We start from the raw sequence: 18,625 nt of genomic DNA on the forward strand, positions 1-18,625 counted from the left end.
GGAAGGCTCAAATTCAAAGTACACTGTGCTAGCCTATGGCTACTTGAACCACATAATTATTTCAATGACTACTGATGAGTCAGAAAAAGCACAACACAGTTGACAGGTACTATTGAATGAATGTGTTCTAGTATTCAAAACTGATAGAGAAGGCCCATACAGGAAATACAGCAAAAACTTGTCCTGCATCTAACCAATGGGTCACCCTTCTTTCTTGGCTCAACAGATTCTGCTGAGGCTTCCAATGCACCTCTCAGATCAATAACAGAAACCCTGAGCTGCTGACAACAGAACTAATTCAAAAATAGCTCTCGGATGGCCGTGGTGGCTCACGCCTGTAATCCTAACACTTTGAGAGGCTGAGGTGGGTGAATTACCTGAGGTCAGAAGTTCGAGACCAGCCTGGCCAACATGATGAAACCCCATCTCTACTAAAAATACAAATATTAGCCAGGTGTGGTTACCCGTGCCTATAATCCCAGTTACTCAGGAGGCTGAGGCAGGAGAATTGCTTGAATCCGGTGGGCAGAGGCTGCAGTGAGCTGATATCATACCACTTTACTCCAGCCTGAGTGAAAGAGCAAAACTCCATATCAAAAAAGAAAAAAACCAAAAAACAAAAAAACTCTCCCCTGTGGCCACATGTGCTGGTCTTCTTACTTCTAATGTATGTTCATAAGCAAAAATTGCACAAGAACTTCAGCAAAATTAGGGACCCAGTGGTAAAACAAGTATAAACTTTAAAACCTTAAAGAAAATCCTTAAGGAAGCGATCCCAGTTCAGCTTTAACATCCAAACTCTCTACTGTTAAATTCATTGCCCTAGGGCAAGACCGTATCACCACTATCACCCCAGACTCCCACACATCCCCTTCCCCATAATGGGTGCAAAGGTCCCAAGCAAGTGAAATAACCCAAGTGTAGGATAACCATGGACTCAGCTTCAGGCATTGCAGGGAAGAACACAGGAATCTTGTCAAGAGGGTCTGTAGGCTGGATAAAGCTAGAAGATTCCTCAGGATGGAAAGCTAAAAGATTCTCAAGCCTACAGTGGTCCATAAGCAGCTTTGATGAAGAATGGAAACTTCTGACATGCCTAAGTGCAATGGCTAAGAGAATGGGATGAAAGCAACCAAATGTGAAGGCCAGTCATGACAGGACAAGTTTTAGAGAGTTTTCAGAGCTGTTGGCATGGTAGAACATGGTAAGAACCAAGCCACACCCACCTTCTCTTTCAGAACCATAAATAAACCATCTTCTAAAGGAGGAAAGAGTGTTGCCGTTCTCACATGAAGTGCATGTAGACTCGGGTGAATAGATTCTTCCAAAGCACAGAATTCGTTCAGTTCCCAGGCCTCCCTCCTCTGTGCCATACCCATGGCCTCCAACAGAAATTCATGCATAGGCTGCATACTGTGCAACATGCTAATGCTCATTCTTCTCTCCACACAATCTTCTGAACCACACATAATTGAGTAGGAGGTGCACGTCAATGAGTTGCCAAGCTAACGGACTTCTACTTGAGCCCTGATAGCAGATTAAGATAGCGTGTGGTCTTTCATTTGGCTTTAGAGAAAAGTCAAAGGTTGCAATAATTTTAGCTCCACTCTTTGGAGAAATAGTTACAGATCATTCTATTAGATTTTTCAGCTCTCCAATCAGTGCTTATTTTGAATACATCACTGAGTATCTATAATGAAGCAGACCTTTTATGTACTGATCTCTACAGCCAGCAATAAAGCACTATAAATCTGCATGGACGCCCATAAAACAGTCTTCCCTCATGGAAACTTTCACTGGGATGAAAATGATACCTTGCAATCCACTGAAGCACAGACCACCTAGAATGGGATTCTCCCCCTATAAAAATCACTAACTCCTTTTACTAAGTTAATCTAAATAGCTTTCCTTCTCCAAAAAGACTTTGCTATATGTTGCCAGCTCCAAAAAATGTTCTCTAGAGGTGACGAGAAAAACTTGGCTGAAAGAATCTAGCATTTTAGCATTAACTGAGAACTGCATTTCCCCCAAAACACTGATAAAGCTCTCTCTCCCTACTTTATGCTGAAGTTACAGCCCATCACCCAACCCATTTTCTGACAAACAGACCTGCTATTTTTCAGAGTGAAGAGAATAACGGCAATAAGGAGAAGATCTACTTAAATACCTAAACAGAGCTCCACTTCCAGGCTAAAAACCCCAAACCACTATGCACAGCTGCCAGTTTGAAACTTCAGTTTCTGCCCTCCAGTGCTTGGCATCTCAAGAAGTTGTCAAGGAGTCTTGGTTTCTTCAAAAGGGAGTCTTCAGTGAGACTAGCTGTAGATCAGGCTGGGGTAGGTGAATGGAGATGCTGTCAAATGAATTATATTATACCATGAAGGGAGGAAAAGGGGCCAAAAGGAAGTCAAAGAGAGATGAAATGCAAGAGATTTATTCCATTGCTCAAAAAAGTGAAATAAGTCTAAAGAGTCACTGCTCTCCAAGTCTATGTTCAAGTTCAGAAGAATAAGATAAAGGCCTGAGGAAATGAGGTAAGTAATAGAATTTGGGCTGCTTTGTTTCCAAGATGTTTCCCTCAATCCCAGTCTCACTAACTCATTGTAAGCATCAGCTGCGGAGGAAGGTAAAAACTCCCCTTCCTGCTCACTGACTACTGAGGAGGACTTCTGGGCTGAGGACATTCTCACCTGGCCATCTGCTTGTAGGCTTCTTCTGCCACAGCAAAGATGTGGGGGTCCATGTCTCCCATGTTTTGGCCACTGTAGGCATAGATGACATCTTGTCCATAGATTGGCAACTGTTCATAAGGATTAATGGCAACAAGTACAATACCTGCAAACAGACAAGGTGGTCAGATTCCAACAGCACAGCAGACACCTAGCATCAGCTCAAGGCAACCACCCATTCATACACATGCCAAAAACCAAAGAATGAGAGGGCAGCAGAACCAGTCTTAACCAATCAATCAGCTCAATCAAGGCTCATTTGTGTGCTTCAGGTCTCCAAATACCCTACAACCTGGAATAAGCATACACGCATACACACACACACACACACACACACACACACAAATGCTAAAATTGAGTTCATAAAATAGACATGTGCAAGGTGTTCCAGGATCAGAGAGAAGAGGATATTAAATTCTACCAGTGTATATTAGAGAGACTTAAAAATCCATCTCGGAACTAAAATCTGGGAAAGGACTATACATTTTCTCATTTGTATATTGGTTATCTTAACTAATATACAAATAACTTGTGAACAGAGAATACAATTTACCTATCTTGAGATCTAATCTTGGCTCAGCCAACTATGTTATTTTTGGCAATTACTTCTCAGTACCTCAGTTTCCTCAACTGTTATATAAAATGGAGATAACAACTGCATTTATCTGGGACATCCTAAGGAAAAACGACGCATGGTGCAAGGGAAAATGCCAGGCATGGTGGCTCATGCCTCTAATCCCAGCACTTTGGGATGCTGAGGCAGGAGGATCATTTGAGGCCAGGAGTTCGAGACCAGCCTGGTTAACACAGTGAGACTTCTTCTCTACAAAAAAGTACTAGCTGGGCATGGTGGCATGGGCCTATAGTCCCAGCTACTCGAGGAGGCTGAGAGGAATGCTTAAGCCCAGGAGTCTAAGACTGCAGTGAGCTATGATGGCACCACTGTACTCCAGCCTGGATGACAGAGTGAGGCCCTGTCTTAAAAAAAAAAAAAAAAAAAGAACACTTAAGACCAGTGCCTTGTATAGTAAGCACTGCATGTTTGCTATTTTTTATTATACCACATCTCAACTTTTTTCCCTTACACCTTGTGTCCCCTAAAGAATACACTGCAATGATGGACTCAGTAAATACGTGTTGATTGAGAAATCAGGAAATGCTATAAGGTTCAGACAATCTTTTATGAATGGGTGAGGCAGGTTGTTATTTGAGCCTATAGAAAGAAAAAAGTGTGAATTTGATCTTTCAGACAAGACAGAGATATGCTTTTTTCTTTTCCATCAGATCACATTCTGGATGTCAGAAGACCCATTGACTGAGGTACAAAAACCAGAAGCTTTTCTAGTCACTTGGGAAGGAGAAGGCGATGAAAGGGCGGCTGCTAAGATGGGAAGTCTCCAACATTGTGCTCCCTTCTGGTGTCTGAAAAGAGACGCTATGAACGCGAAGTGTAATAAACCAGATTATTCCACATAAAGGAGAAAGGGCCAGGGGTAAAAAAGACACTCAAGTCCTCTTGACAGAAGTTTGCCTGAAAAGACCAAAATACAAGGCCCAGAACCCTGATAAATTCCACTAATGTGACTAATCACTTGGAGAATCCTCTTAGGAACAGCCTCACAGGTTCTGCTTGTTATTAGAGTTCTGTAAGATTCTAACTCATGTAGCATGCAATTCACATTCCGTATCACACTCTGAAGTCATGTGTTTTCCTTAAACATCCTGGCCCCTCCAGAGCAGCATCTCGTGCTTCCTGGATGACTCAGACTTCTGTGCCATTCAGTCACTCGGAACAGCTTGAACGGGAGGAGTCAAGATACATTTGGATAAATACATATAGACACTAGGACATCTTAGAGGGGATTCCTTTAAAAACAGAACCTGATGGTCACTTCTCTTTTTCTCCTAAAATAGGAGTCGAATTTTAAAAGTCTTCTTTTTGAAGTAAATATCTTATTAAAGGCTCTGATAATTGTCAATTTGTTTCAAATAAAACTCCCACCAGCAGTTGGAGTGAAGGAGCTTTTGGGAAACCACAGCTCTCAAGCACTGGAATCAGCCTGCTATTGACAGCTCCTGAAATCTGGAAGAAAAACTAACTTAGTAGCTAAAACTACGAATTCCAAACCAAAGTGGAATATAAAAGTGAAAAACCCTGAGTGCCCGAGGTGTCACTTATGACGATGAGCAAGACCAGAGGGAACGTGCCAGGCGTTCCCATCCAGGACAAGACCACAAAGGAGCGACTCCCACAAAGAAGCCCTGCAGCCGGAATCCCCACCCAGATCCCCAATTTGCCTCTCAAACAACGGTTTGTAGGGTTCTATTTTCGCTATGCCACTTAGCAATACTCTTTAAAAAGAGAGAGAGAACAGAATTTGCAATATAGGAAAGGAGAAGTTTTAAGAAAATCAAATACAATTTCAGGACTGTTTAAGTATGTTATGCATTTTGCTCACTAATTTGACAAATACTCATTGGGTGTTATGTCAGGACAAACAGAGGCAAGTGAGATCACAGAAAAGCAGGCTTTTCAAGCAGAAAATAAAACAAGGCAAAACAAAACAAGGGTTTGGTGCTGAGAGCAGGCACCTAGCTCAGGCACGATGCTGTACTTACTCCTCTCCCAGGACTCCAAGGACTGAGCTAAGCCAGTCGCACCTCATGGTGTGACCCATTTCTTCCCTGGTTGATCCATGATTAACACCAATCATCCCACAGAGACTGGGGCAGCCTGATTAAGCCACATTCACTGATTGCAAACCATTCAAGGGTTTCAGAGGAGAGGTACTTACAAATGAGAGAGTGAAATGAGGACTCCTAAGCATTTGAGTTGAGCAAGTCTAAAGCTAGTAAGCACTTTCCAACACATGCAGCCAACAGATGCCCCCCACTTACCACAGTAAGTGTAGATATGGTTGGACTCCAGGAAACGGACCTTCAAATTATGCAAAACTGCAGGCTCATGAAGATAGCTAAGGGCAGTCAGGTCATTTTCTCCCACCAAGATATCTGGATTCCGTAAGAAGGGCAGCTGGTTGCGTTGTACGTCAATTGGGTATTCCAGAATCTAAGGACACGCAAGTAGCAGACACAAAAAGGTGGTTATGAAGCATTAAGTCTGTAGTCAATGTCCTGTCTTCTTAGCTGGAATCAGCATCATGATATAAGTAATATCAACATGATAGTAAGTAATGAAGATCAATAATGTTTTAAAGAAAGACAAGCTGAACAAAATACCTGTGTTCCCATGGGAGACCAGTCCAGATGGAAAATTTGCTGGTAACATAACCCCACGATATTAAGGTAGAAGACTGACACACAGAGCTCAGGAAACATAACCAGTTCTAAGAGAGTGTTCTATGGCTTCTTAAGGGAAAAATACTGACTCTTTAATTTCAGTTGCAATTGGAGTGCTGTTCTTTCCCTCCATCTAGAAAAACTGCCTTGATTGGCCCCCATTTATTGCTGGTGCTTCATATACTCTCCCCCATTGACCAACACCATTTTTATTTGGATCATCTTGTATCTGATGAACTGCCCTCTATAAGCGACCTCAAGTTGAACCATTTGTGTGTATATTTCTCCCCAACTAACTGCAAGTTCGTTTAGGGCAGTGATTTTGCTTTCACCTAAAATATATTAGGAGTTTGATATATATATATGCATAACCAGGGAGTAGGATTACACATTTTAAGGTCAAATCTCAGATGCGAGGTGTTATCCTTGTATTCCTAGCACTTGGAAAACATTAAGTACTCAAAAATGTTCATCGACAGGATACATTTGTAACTCTCAGTACCTGTATGCACACATGTACATCTACATGGGTAGTTTATAAGAAGGTCGTGGGATGTTTTTAAACATTTAAACAGGAGGAACTTGGCTGCTGCTCACCATGTTTTATCTGAGTGCTAAGATTCTTATACTGTTCTTAAAAATCTTCTGGGATGCTTATAAAAAGTTTCCTGAGCCCAACTTACTTATCAGGAATTCTGAGGCAGGGTTCAGGAACCTGAAATTTAAAATACATTCCCAAGTTATTCTGATACAGGTGACTTTTAGATCATATTTTAAGAATTTCTATTTTACATAAACCTTTTAGGAAATCCCATGGACACAGACTCCATTTACTGGCGTAACAGTCAATTTTTAAGATAATATAAATATCAATATTGCTCCCACCCCATTTTTAGAGGGACTTGGTTATCAAATCTTAAGGTATATTAGTAAACCCAGCAATGAAAATGCTAAGATAGGCAGATAAATCAAGTGTAGTAGATACAGAAAGAAACACAAGCACATAGAGAAAATTTGTATGTTATAATGTTAAATTGCAAATAAAAGGTTAAAAGGATCTTTTCAAGTAGTATTGGTAAGTAAATTAGCTAGCCATTTAGGGAAAAAAAATAGGCCAGTATTCTTATTCTTATTCTCTTTTGCCAAAATAAGTTTAGATAGAACAAACATAAAAAAAAATTTTTTTTAACTGGGCAAATATTTGTGTAAGTTTTGGAAGGAAGAACTTTTGAAGAATTATGTAAAAGCCAAAAACATGTAGGAAAATATTCATAAATTTGACCATAATTTAAAACTTCAAACCTATCATAAAACCTACCATTTGCAAAGTCAAATGGGAAAAGGGAAAAGGGGACAGGGGTTCTGCATTATATGATGGAATTCCTAATCTTAATATACAAAGAGTTATAAGAAATCCAAAAGAAAACCAACACCCCAACAGAAAATTGTACCCAGAATACAAATCACAAAATAACACATGAACAGATGAAAAACTATTCAACTTAATCAGTAACCAAAGAGATGCAAGTAAAAGATTATCAGCTATATTATCAGACTGACAAGACCCTAACAAGGAAGAGGGTAGACAAACAGGTGCACCACTTGTGGGAACAGATTGGTTTATCTCTGGAGGTTTATATCTTAGCAGGCAACACCTAAATCAGAATTTTTTCACTGATGAACTCTTCTTCCTTGGTCTCATGAAATAATTTCACAAGTGAGCCAAGATATGTTCTCACTGAAGCTATAGACAGTGAAAGAAAAACTACAGGGACAGTCAGGCAGCTGCTCATAGCATTCTTCTGAATTAAAAAAAAAAAAAAAAGTATGCTATAGGAATAAAGTGTGTAAGAGGATTCCCTTTATTTAAAAATGTATTAAAGCCTAGATGAATGACCATGCAAAATATCATTGGTTATCTCTGTTAGTGGGATTTCCTTTATACAGTTCCTTGTTTTTTTCTTCATATTAATCAAGGCTCTTTTTTGTGAAAAGGTTTTTTATTTATATTAAACTTTGTCTATACAGGAAACCAGTGAACCATTAACTATCACGTAGATGACGCAGACAAATTTCCACAAGGTGGGAACAGGGGGAAATGGAGAATGTCAGAGTGCTGATTTTTATTTCATTCAATTCTAGAGTTGGCAGCCTTCTTCATCCACTGTTAGTGGTATCACCAGGATTCTAATCAGACCTCCCTCCCTACAAAGCATCCCAAAGACACCTTGGTGGAGATGTCCCCAGACCTGAGGGAGCACAGCTGCCCTCCTCTCCCGGGCTCTGCACCCAGCTCAGCAGGCAGCACAGGGACTGCCAAGTGCAGAGCCACAGAGCTCATCTCACTCAGCCACTCCTCTTTCAGATTAGAAAGCCGGGACCTGAGCCCAACGGCTTCAACTCCTGAGGCAGAAATGCTGGCCTCCTCTCGATTCTCAGATGAATCTCTTCAACTCTCCCCCCAAGAATGGAAACTAATACAACCATTATGGAAAATAGCGTATAGATTCCTTAAAGAACTAAAAGTAGAACTACCATTTGATCTAGCAATCCCACTACTGTATATCTACCCAGAGGAAGAGAGTCATTACATGAAAAAGATACTTGCTCATGCACGTTTGTCGCAGCACAATTCACAATTCCAAAATTTGGAACCAACTCAAATGCCTATCAAATCAATGAGTGGATAAAGAAATTGTGGTGTATATATATATATGTGTGTGTGCACGTGTATATGTTTATTTATATATTTTATATACATATTTATATATGTTTATATATATATAATGGAATTATTACTCAGCCATAAAAAGGAATGACTTAATGGCATTAGCAGCAACCTAGATGGGATTGGAGATTCTAAGTAACTCAGGAATGGAAAACCAAATATTGCATGTTCTCACTCATAAGCAGGAGCTAAGCTATGAGGATGCGAAGGCATAAAAATGATACAATGGACTTTGGGGACTTAGAGGAAAAGGGGTGAGGGATAAAAGACTACAAAATTGGGTTCAGTGTATACTGCTTGGGAGATGGGTGCACCAAATCTCACAAATCACCACTAAAGAACTTACTCACCTAACCACATACTACCTGTCCCCCAAAAACCTATGGCAATAAAAATATTTTTTTAAAAAAGACTCTTCCCCCAAGCACCTGGAGACAAACGCACATGCAGTTTTGTGAAAACCATCGACAAATAAAGCAGTGGTATTGGTTTCAGTAAAACTGATCAGGAGTAAAAATGCCCAGAGCAGCAGAAAAGAGGGGCTGCAAGCTCAGCAGCCAAAGCTGCAGATTCTGGGGTGTGTGCACATCCAGAGGGAAGGAAGGAGTGAGAGACTTGACAACAGATTTTTTCCTATAACAGGAATCTGATTCTAATACTGCTGCTAGTGTCTGGCATTTACAGCTAACATGGTTTTATTTGACATCTAAGTGTTTATGACAGTGATCGGGGCCATGAACTTTCTGGCACAAAAGATTCCATCCACTCCATATTAACTGGGCCTTTAGAGGTGAAAAGGAGGCTAAATGTTAACACTTATCACAAAATTAATGCTTTGTCACCACTCAGAGTGGACCTTGGCTCCTTTCTGCAACTAGGAGCCGGGAATCAGGAACAGATGGAGGTCCCCAATTGGTCCCAGTCTGACAAGCAGGACTAGACAAGTGTGAGTGGCAGGAGGCCTAGAGTAGGAACTGGTCTATACCTGAGCTCTCCAGGAGGGTAGCTCCTAGCCCTATGTGGCTATTTCAGTGAAATTAATAAAATTAAATTCAACTGAAACCTTAGTTTCTCAGTCACACTAGCCACTGTTAACACAAAGTGACTGAGGCAGGTCTCGATTAACAGAGGTTTGTCTAGCCAAGGCTGAGGATGCAGGCAGGGAAAAATATAAGATTCATGAGCATCTGCAGCCTATGCTTTGTCCAGGGGGGTTTGGAAACTTCAAGGGGGGTTGGGAACCTCAGTATTTAAAGGGGAAAGAGCAAGCAGAAGGAGAAAAAAGGGAGGGAGAAGGAGGGTAAGCAGTGAGACAAATGGTTACACTCTTGTGAGGCTCTGATGAGCCTCAGTAAATCCGTATTTTACATGTGAAGAGACAGAAAATGAAAGAGTCCGTTGTGCATTTGTCTCAGAGTAGGCAGAGGGATGATTTCTGGTCTCGTCCTTGTGCTGTACCTGTGAAGATAAGCTGGTAATTGACATTGTCATGGTGAGAGTCCACAGAACTCAGTTTTGTAGGCCTAGTTTGTAGGAGTGATATGTACCCTGGAAGATTTAGGGACTCAAGAAATTTCCTTGTAAGCAATTTGTGAGGAAAGTCACCTGGGGAGATAATGTGGTCTTCTATCATTGTGGGAGCACGGCTTACAGATGAGGCCATGACACAGGACTGTAAAATTACAGCTGTTTGGGAAAAGAAGAAAAGCAGTATTGCGTGACTCAGTTCCCAAGCTTAAATCTCCCTTTGGCCCAGTGAGTTTGGGGTCCTGAGAGTTTTTCTTTTTGAGACAGAGTCTTGCTCTATTGCCCAGGCTGGAGTGCAGTGATACAATCTTGACTCGCTGCAACCTCCACCTCCTGAGCTCAAGCAATCCTCCTGCTTCAACCTCCCGAGTAGCTCAGACTACAGGTATGTACTACCACACTTGGCTTATTTTTTTATTTTTGGTAGAGACAGAGTTTCGTCGTGTTGCCCAGGCTGGCCTAGAACTCTCAGGTGATCCACCTACCTTGGCCTCCCAAAGTGTGAGATTACAGATGTGAGCCACCACGATCCTGGCCTCTAAGAGTTTATTTTCTTTCACATCACATTTTAAGGGTCCAATAACTACATGTAGCTAGTGACTGCCACATTAGACAACTGAGATACAGAACATTTCACCACAACCAATATTCTATTGGCAGTGCTGACCTAGACTGTTCTATGCCCTGTGGGCCTATGATTCTATACTACTTAGTAGGTGCTCAAAAAATATAAGTTTAGTGAAATGTCTGATTCACTGATAACTTCTCCCATACCTCAATCTATGTCTGTGTTACATAGTACAACAGCAAGATGGTATAATCATAAAAATGTCTGAATGACACTCCCAAATATTTGGAACTAATAATAATCATACAGTGGACAGAAGAGGAGAAAGAATTGGTTTTTATTATCTACCCATGGAACCAGAAGATCTAGAAAAAAAGATATGCTAGTAAAAACAGGGTTACCAACTGGCAAGCAGTTGGTGTTGACCCAGAGGTGGAAATGGCACCGAAAAGGAGTTAACCCCTGTATTCAAGTCCTGGTCCATCAAATAAAGCAGCGGCTCTCAACCCTCCCAGGACACTAGAATCCCTGGGAGAGCTTTTAAGAAAGATAACCTACATCCCATCCCAAGATTTTGATTTAATTAGGCTGAAACCTAGGCTTTGCCTTTTAAGTTCCCCAGGGGTTTCTAATGCACAGCCAAAGTTGAGAAAAACTGAACCCAAGTTCTGCAAGGCCTTGAGCCCATCACTTGACTTCCAGGAACCTCAGTTTCCCTAATTGTAAGATGGGAAGCCTAGTTTCAGCAATCTTCAAGGGTCCTTCCAACTTCATTGGCTGAACATTTTTAACTTAGGTGCATGGGTGCAGGGGTTTTCTCATTTGTGAAATTACAACAGCTATCCTAGAAGAAAAACAATGTTAAGGAAACTCTATTCCCAGGTAAGAGGAAGCCTCAAAGCTGAAGTCCACTTACCCTCACTATAGTAGCAAGCATGTGGCTCTAGGTTCATTTAATATTCATTAAAAGGTTGTCTTATGCTATGTCCTAGACAAGCACAAAAAAACACAAACATTTAATGACTGTTCTGCTGTGTCTCATTCTCTAACAGTCCTGTGTTTAAGTTTTACCGCCATCTTCTCCAGTCCCCAGAAAGCTTATTCTCCTTAAAGAGAACCTTCTTATTCTTCCTCTTGCACCACAAAGCACAACACAGGCACTCAATTACTTGAAAAATAAAATACTCTGATTTATGTAACCTTCCCAATTAGGAAATTCAGTTAAGTCATGAGGAAGTAGCAAATTAACCCTGAAACTTCAGTGGCTTAATACTGCAAATGTTTATTTCTCTTTTATGCTAGGTGTATAAGACTGGCTGGTACTGAGGCTCTGCTCTCTAAGGTCACACTGACACCAACATGCTGCCTGACAGTCACCAGGCAGAGGAAGAGAAGAGCACAGCAAACTCCCGTGGGTTCTTCTCTGCTTCCACCTGAAGTGATCGACATCAGTTCTACCTAGCACACCCACTCGAAAAAAGTAATCACAGGGTCCCACTGAACTGCAAGGGGGCTAGGAAACATGGCAAAGCATGAAGGTATCATCTCTGACACCCTAAGTGTTCCTGCTTTGAGAAGTCAGCAGGAAATCCAAGTAGTATCCAAAAGGGCTTCAAAGAGAGTGTGGGCCAGTCATGGTGGCTCACGTCTGTAATCCCAGCACTTTGGGAGGCAGAGGCTGGCAGATCACCTGAGCTCAGGAGTTCGAGATCAGCCTGGCCAACTGGTGAAACTCCGTCTCTACTTAAAATACAAAAATTAGCTGGGTGTGGTGGCATACGCTTGTAATCCCAGCTACTCAGGAGGCTGAGGTACAAGAATCACTTGAACCCAGGAGGCAGAGGTTGAAGTGTGCCGAGATTGTACCACTGCACCCCAGCTTGGGCAACAGAGTGGGACTCCATCTAAAAAAAAAAAAAAAAAACGTGTGAAGTTGGAGGACTCAGAGACTCAGATAAGAGGATGGGTGGAGTAGCGTCAAATAGCTTGCCATGGACACCACTGTTTTAGAAAGACTTCTCCAGATTCTTGAAATTGAGTTTTTCATATTCTAAACCCTACATTGTATATTTTCATTGTAAGTTGGATGGAAAACTTCATAAAGATATAGATATGTCATTTTTACTGTTGTATAATCAGACTCTGGCACATAATTGCTCAATAATAATTTTTAATGAATGAATGATGAATGAACAGTGATGCAAGTAATTAGAAGAAGAAAAGTCTATAAATGAAAATCTACTGATAAACTGCCTGGTTAACACACAATTAAGAGGTTTGAATTATAAACAAGATTACAGCAGCATAAAAATACGGAGTCAAAGTTAATCTTTTGACTTCAATTTATTGCACTGCTTACACATTCTGTCGGAACTATGGAGACCCAGTTTAACTCCTAACTTGGTGTACTTCAGCAATGAACAGACCAGACCACTTTCCCTATGGGCTTAAACCTGAGTTTCTCAACCTTGTCACTGTTAACATCTGTGGCTGGATAGTTCTCTGTTGTGGGAGTGCCACCTTGTGCATTACAGAGCACTTAGAAACATTCCACTAGATGCCAGTAGCAAATCCTCCTCATGACAGTTGTGACAACGAAAAATGTGCCCAGACATTGCCAAATGTTCGGGACAGGGGTGCAAATTGCTGCCCCACTCATCTCCAATCTGAAGCAGCTGGGCAAAGCATCCTAACCTACGGGGAAAAAATTAGCGGGGAAAAAATTAGCAGGAAAAATAGGTCAATGACAATAAATTAGAAAGAGCTTCAAGAGTACTTATCTGCAGACGGTGGTGATGCTTGCACAACACTGTGAATATACTTAATGCCACTGAACGGTACACTTAAACATGGTGAAAATGTTGAATCATTATGTGTATTTTACCATAATTTTTTTTACACTTTGATTCTTTAGACAAGATGACTAATTACAGTGGTAGCAATATTACCAGTAGATAATTATATACATTATATTTTATGCTAAAACATTTTGTGTATGTATAATATAACCATGATAACTGAGCAATTGAAAGCAAGATAAAGATAAAAATAAAAATTATTAGGAGACCCAAAACCCAGCATTATGATAAGAACTAAAATGGCCAGCTAAAAGAAGTAATCAAACTCTACCTCTACTGAGAAGCCTTGCTGGTTTCAGAACGGTATCCCTCAGACATCCTTAGCTCTCTGGTTTTGCCAGATGTGTGCACAGCAGGCATTTAAGCTGCACTGAGTAGACAAGTGCTCTGCATTCTCAAGGTATATGAGTCTGAGTGCACCAATATGCAAGGACAATAGTCCTAGTGGTTCTGTGAGACTATAGCTTCTTGACATGAGGAACCATGTTTGATAGGACCTTGCTATAATGTCTTGATATGTTCAGTACCATCCTTAGACCCAAGTAAGAGGGACCCCTTCCCTGACACTGTGTTGCAGAGGGCATTAAATATCACATAATATAAATTATTAAAGAACATATGGTGTGCCTCCGTCCTTGGGATCAACATTCAGTGCTGTCACAGCATGACCTGAAATGCTCAACACCGCTCTGGTGCCTAACACCTTCAGGCCCCAGAGAAACACTTCTCCACACCTTGTCCTGTGTTCTTGAAACAAGACAACAGTGCCCAGTTGCCTTGAGGTTCATGGGTTGAAACACTGCCAGTACTGGAGAAACAATGCCAGTACTGGTGCTTTGGAGTGTGGGGAAGAATCAGGCAGCAAAGATGCTTAAGTAAAAGGGAGGACAAACTCATTATCTTTCCTTTCAGATAGCCCATGCAAAAGATTCTTTCATAATGGATTATCATTTTCTAATTGGGCCGAGGGTCCAAGTCCTTGCTTCTCCATGTGCTCTTGTCGTGGTTCCAGGGGTGCTAAGTATTTGCAACCCCTGCAACATGACAGAGGAGGAATGCTTTGAAATACTGAACAATTTATACTACTCATGTGTTTACACATATGTGCAGGTATAACATGCCCAAACCAAGATAGTGATTCTACATATTGGCAGCTGGATAGAGATTGAATAGAGTTGCAATTATATTTTTAAAACAGTAAATGTTCAAAAATGTTTTTAATTAAAAACATGAGATTTAAATAATTTGATAAAATATACTTTAAACAGATGTGGGGTTACATTCTCTTGTTCTGGCCCTCCAAATGTCAGGGTGGGCTTGGAAATACTGAGACGGTGGAGTTTGTTCGTCTTTGAAAAGCTCACATGCTCCCCTGTCTTCCTCTCATTCATGAATGCTAGATCAGGGCCTTGCCCAGAGGGAGTACTCATCATCAAGGTGGGTGATAGATAGTAGATACAAACTCAGCTGGAAAATGAAATTTAAATTAAAAACCATGGAAACAAGGAGAGTTTTCCCTGACACTAGAGGGCAGGAGTCAAGCAGTCAGAAAGGGAGGTGGGGCCAAGAGAGAGAAGGCCTGGCCTGCACAGAGGTGCTCCAAGCAGGGCATGCAGAAGCTACCTCATCACCAAGTTCCGCATCCCCTGAAAGCCTGATCCACTCTAAAAACAGTCTTGTGCTAAGAGTTGGCACGCCTAGATATCTTGTACCCATCACGGCTCTGGGGAGAAAAAGATGCTATTCCCCCAAGAAGTTTATCATCTTGTTGACTTCAATATGAAACATATTATGCCAGGTGAAATAAGACAGACACAAAAGGACAAATACTGTATGATTCCACTTCTATGAGGTACCTGGGATCGTCAAACTCAGAAAGTAGAATGGAGTTTTCCAGGTGCTGTGAGGGGAGAAGAGATTGGGAAGTTGGTGTTTAAGGGGGACCAAGTTTCAGTTGTATAAGAGGAAGAGTTCTGAAGAAGCACAGTGGTGATGGTTACACAATGTGAATACCACTGAGTTGCTGCTGACTGCCACTGAATTTTACACTTAAAAATGGTTAGCATGGTAAATTTTATGCTACATATATTTTACTACAATAGAAATGAATGAATGCATGGATGAGCAAAAGAAAGAATGAAAAAATCTTTTAGAGGCACAGATAGAAGCTTGACTGTCTTGAAGAGGGGACAAGTTAGCAAGTAGGCAGAAGGTCCTATCATAAGTTAGAGGTCAGGAACATCATTGTCTTTCTGGAAGAGAATCTAACTGATGTTAATCCTTTGCTGATGCAGTGAAACCCACACTACTGAACTTCAGGAGGAGGGAGGATGCACGAGGTTGGTTGGAAGAGGCTGCTGGGGCAGATTTTCCAGCCAGCATAGTACACCATGGATAATTTCAGCTTCAGAGGAGACTCTCTGCAAGCATTCAAAGTCTGGCCACGTAATTTCTGTGCTCCTGGCCTCTAGTCCACAGCTCCGCCAAGTCACTCATAATGATAGCTCAGAGCTAGCCGTGGACAAGCCACTGCCCATGAGCAACCTGGACAGACTCAGATGTTCAGAGCCCATTATTTCTTGAGAGCTGCTAATCTTCAGCGCCAGGCTTCCCTTCCAATTACATGCTGCTCAGCCTTGTAGCAGGGGAAGGAGGAGATGGGGTCTGGGCAGCTGCCAGGATTAGTCATGCAGGGCCAAATTCGTTTTCAGCAGGGTGAGTGAGCATCTGCTCTGTTTTAGCAACATGGCAGATCATTCCTCACTACCTCTGTACAACTTTTTAAAAACACCCACCCACTAGAAAAGATCAACTGAAATGAAATCTGCTGGAGTAGAGTAGAAGATATACCACTCAAGTGGGTGGACTAATTTCATTTTTTTTTCCCCCGGCGTGGGGTGGGAAGTTATTCAACATGGTAAACATAATTCCATCTGTTGGGAGTTGTGCTTGTCATCTCAAAAGCAAGAGGTGGCTAGCAAATGCTGCCTACTAGGAAGAGGAATGTGAGGGATGTATACCTCGGTACAGACGTTTTCTAACAAGCTCATGTTCCAGGTTTACCAAGTGGTATGCTTAAGTTGATACAAAACAGAAGTTAGTGGTAGGATGTTCAATCAACAAGTTAATCACCAACCATCTAGAAAAGGGGACAAGATCAAGAATAGGCAGGAAATGATCAAAGGACAGAGGATATGGTACACACTTGTAGTGCTGTTGCCATTCAGAGAGGAAATAGTCTCTCCAACCCAAACCTTTTCTCCAAGCAATGTCTGTTCTGCAGCCCAAACTCAATCCGTCCCAAAGTCGATTCTTAATTTGTTACCAACCATTTTGTTCCAAACCTATTTTTCTCCCAGTCGTCTCCCCCACGGTAAAGGCTGCATAAACTACTTCTGCCTGCATCCTCAGGCTGAAGCCACCCAACCATCCCTTCCCTGACAGCTCCCAGATGCACTGGCCTCCTTCCCTTTCCTGGAACACGACAAGGTCTCAGGGCTTTGGCACACACAGTTCCTGCCTGGGACACTCTACTCCTGGTCACTGCACCCTGAATCTTCCATGTCCAGCTCCTTCTCAAAACCCCCTCTTCTCAAGAGGAGTCCCACCCAGCTCCTCCGGGGGCTGAGGCAGGAAGAGGATCACTTGAGCCCAGGAGTTTGAGGCCCACCTGGGCAACACAGGGAGATCCCATCTCTTTAAAAAGAGTGAGTTCCTTTTCTCACCTATACCTCCTGCACTCACTTCCATGCCTACTGCCATTTATCATAATACTTTGTCTCACTTTCGTATTCATGTTCACTGCTCCCCTTTAGCACTGAGCTATCTGAAACAGCATGGCCTTCACCCATCTGCCCCTGGGACCTGGCACAGCATATAGGGTGAGCATCCGTTATTTGTGAAATGCAACAGTTGCAGAGGCAGTGGTCACAAAAGGCTCATGAGAAGGTAAACTAAATCAGACATATCAGGAGGAATAGAATTTCATAGTTACTACCTTGTCTTCCACTTGAAAGAAACAGCCCGAAGGTCAAAAAATAAAAAATGCTCACTACAGCAGCTAACACATAGGGAGCACTTATGTGCCAGGCACTATTTTAAGTATTTGCCACGTATTAACCCATCTTATTCTCAAAACAGCCCTAGATAAACTAGCACTCCCATTTTACAGATGAAGTAACAGGCACAGAAAGATTGAGAACTGATGTAAGGTCACAAAGCTAGTGATGGCTGAGCCAGGATCCCAACCCAGGCAGGCTGGCTCCAACCACTGGGCCCTGCAGGGACCCTTGTAGCAGCTCCTCTCCCTCACTTCCCAGTGAGGTCTCAACCTCCTGTTCCCTCCACTCCACTGAGAAGATTCCTGTCTTGACCACCAATGATCTCTCAGCTGCTAACCCCAATAAGCACTTATTTTTTGTGTGACATCCATAGAGCGGCTTCCTGGCTTAGCACTTTCACATACATCAAATAGCAACAAGAAAGAATCCAAGGGCTCAGGAGTTCCAATATCCAGGAAAAACTCCAGCCCACAATGTACTATCTACTCCTGTTCCTTGCACTCCTGAGCTCCCCCTACCCTCCGCCCAGGACTCGCTCTTACCGTTTCATCTTCCAGTCTGAGCTGCAGGCTCTTGTCTCCTTCTTTGTAGTCCTTGGTTAACTCAGCCGAGCGCCATACCTCATCAGGGTCAGGGATCCAGACCCTTGTGCACTGAAAGATTAAAACAGAAGAAACTTAGATACAGAACAAAGCTCTCAGATTTCTAAATGTGTGTCACTACCTAGAAAGGGCCCATCAGGAGAACTTCTAAAGCTATCTGCGTGCATCTCCCCACCTTCTCATTTCAGGACACAACGTGATCCAATATCATGATAACGGGAACAACTCACAGGACTGGTAGCAGAAGGCACC

General features: G+C 42.0%; 1 protein-coding gene across 1 annotated transcript in view; it reads right to left on the reverse strand.

The window, feature by feature from the left end:
• The window catches only part of MYO5B (myosin VB), a 261,230-nt gene extending 242,809 nt beyond the window's left edge, over nt 1-18,421 (reverse strand). Inside the window, exons 1-3 of the mRNA XM_011969014.1 lie at nt 18,314-18,421; nt 5,628-5,799; nt 2,691-2,835 (exon numbers count right to left, since the gene is read on the reverse strand). Coding sequence (XP_011824404.1) covers nt 2,691-2,752 — 62 coding nt within the window. The 5' untranslated portion in view covers nt 2,753-2,835; nt 5,628-5,799; nt 18,314-18,421. The remainder of the gene's footprint in view (nt 1-2,690; nt 2,836-5,627; nt 5,800-18,313) is intronic.
• Between the last annotated feature and the right edge of the window lie 204 nt (nt 18,422-18,625).

Source organism: Mandrillus leucophaeus, unplaced genomic scaffold, assembly GCF_000951045.1.
Source record: "Mandrillus leucophaeus isolate KB7577 unplaced genomic scaffold, Mleu.le_1.0 Scaffold87, whole genome shotgun sequence".
Taxonomy (NCBI): Eukaryota; Metazoa; Chordata; class Mammalia; order Primates; family Cercopithecidae; genus Mandrillus; species Mandrillus leucophaeus.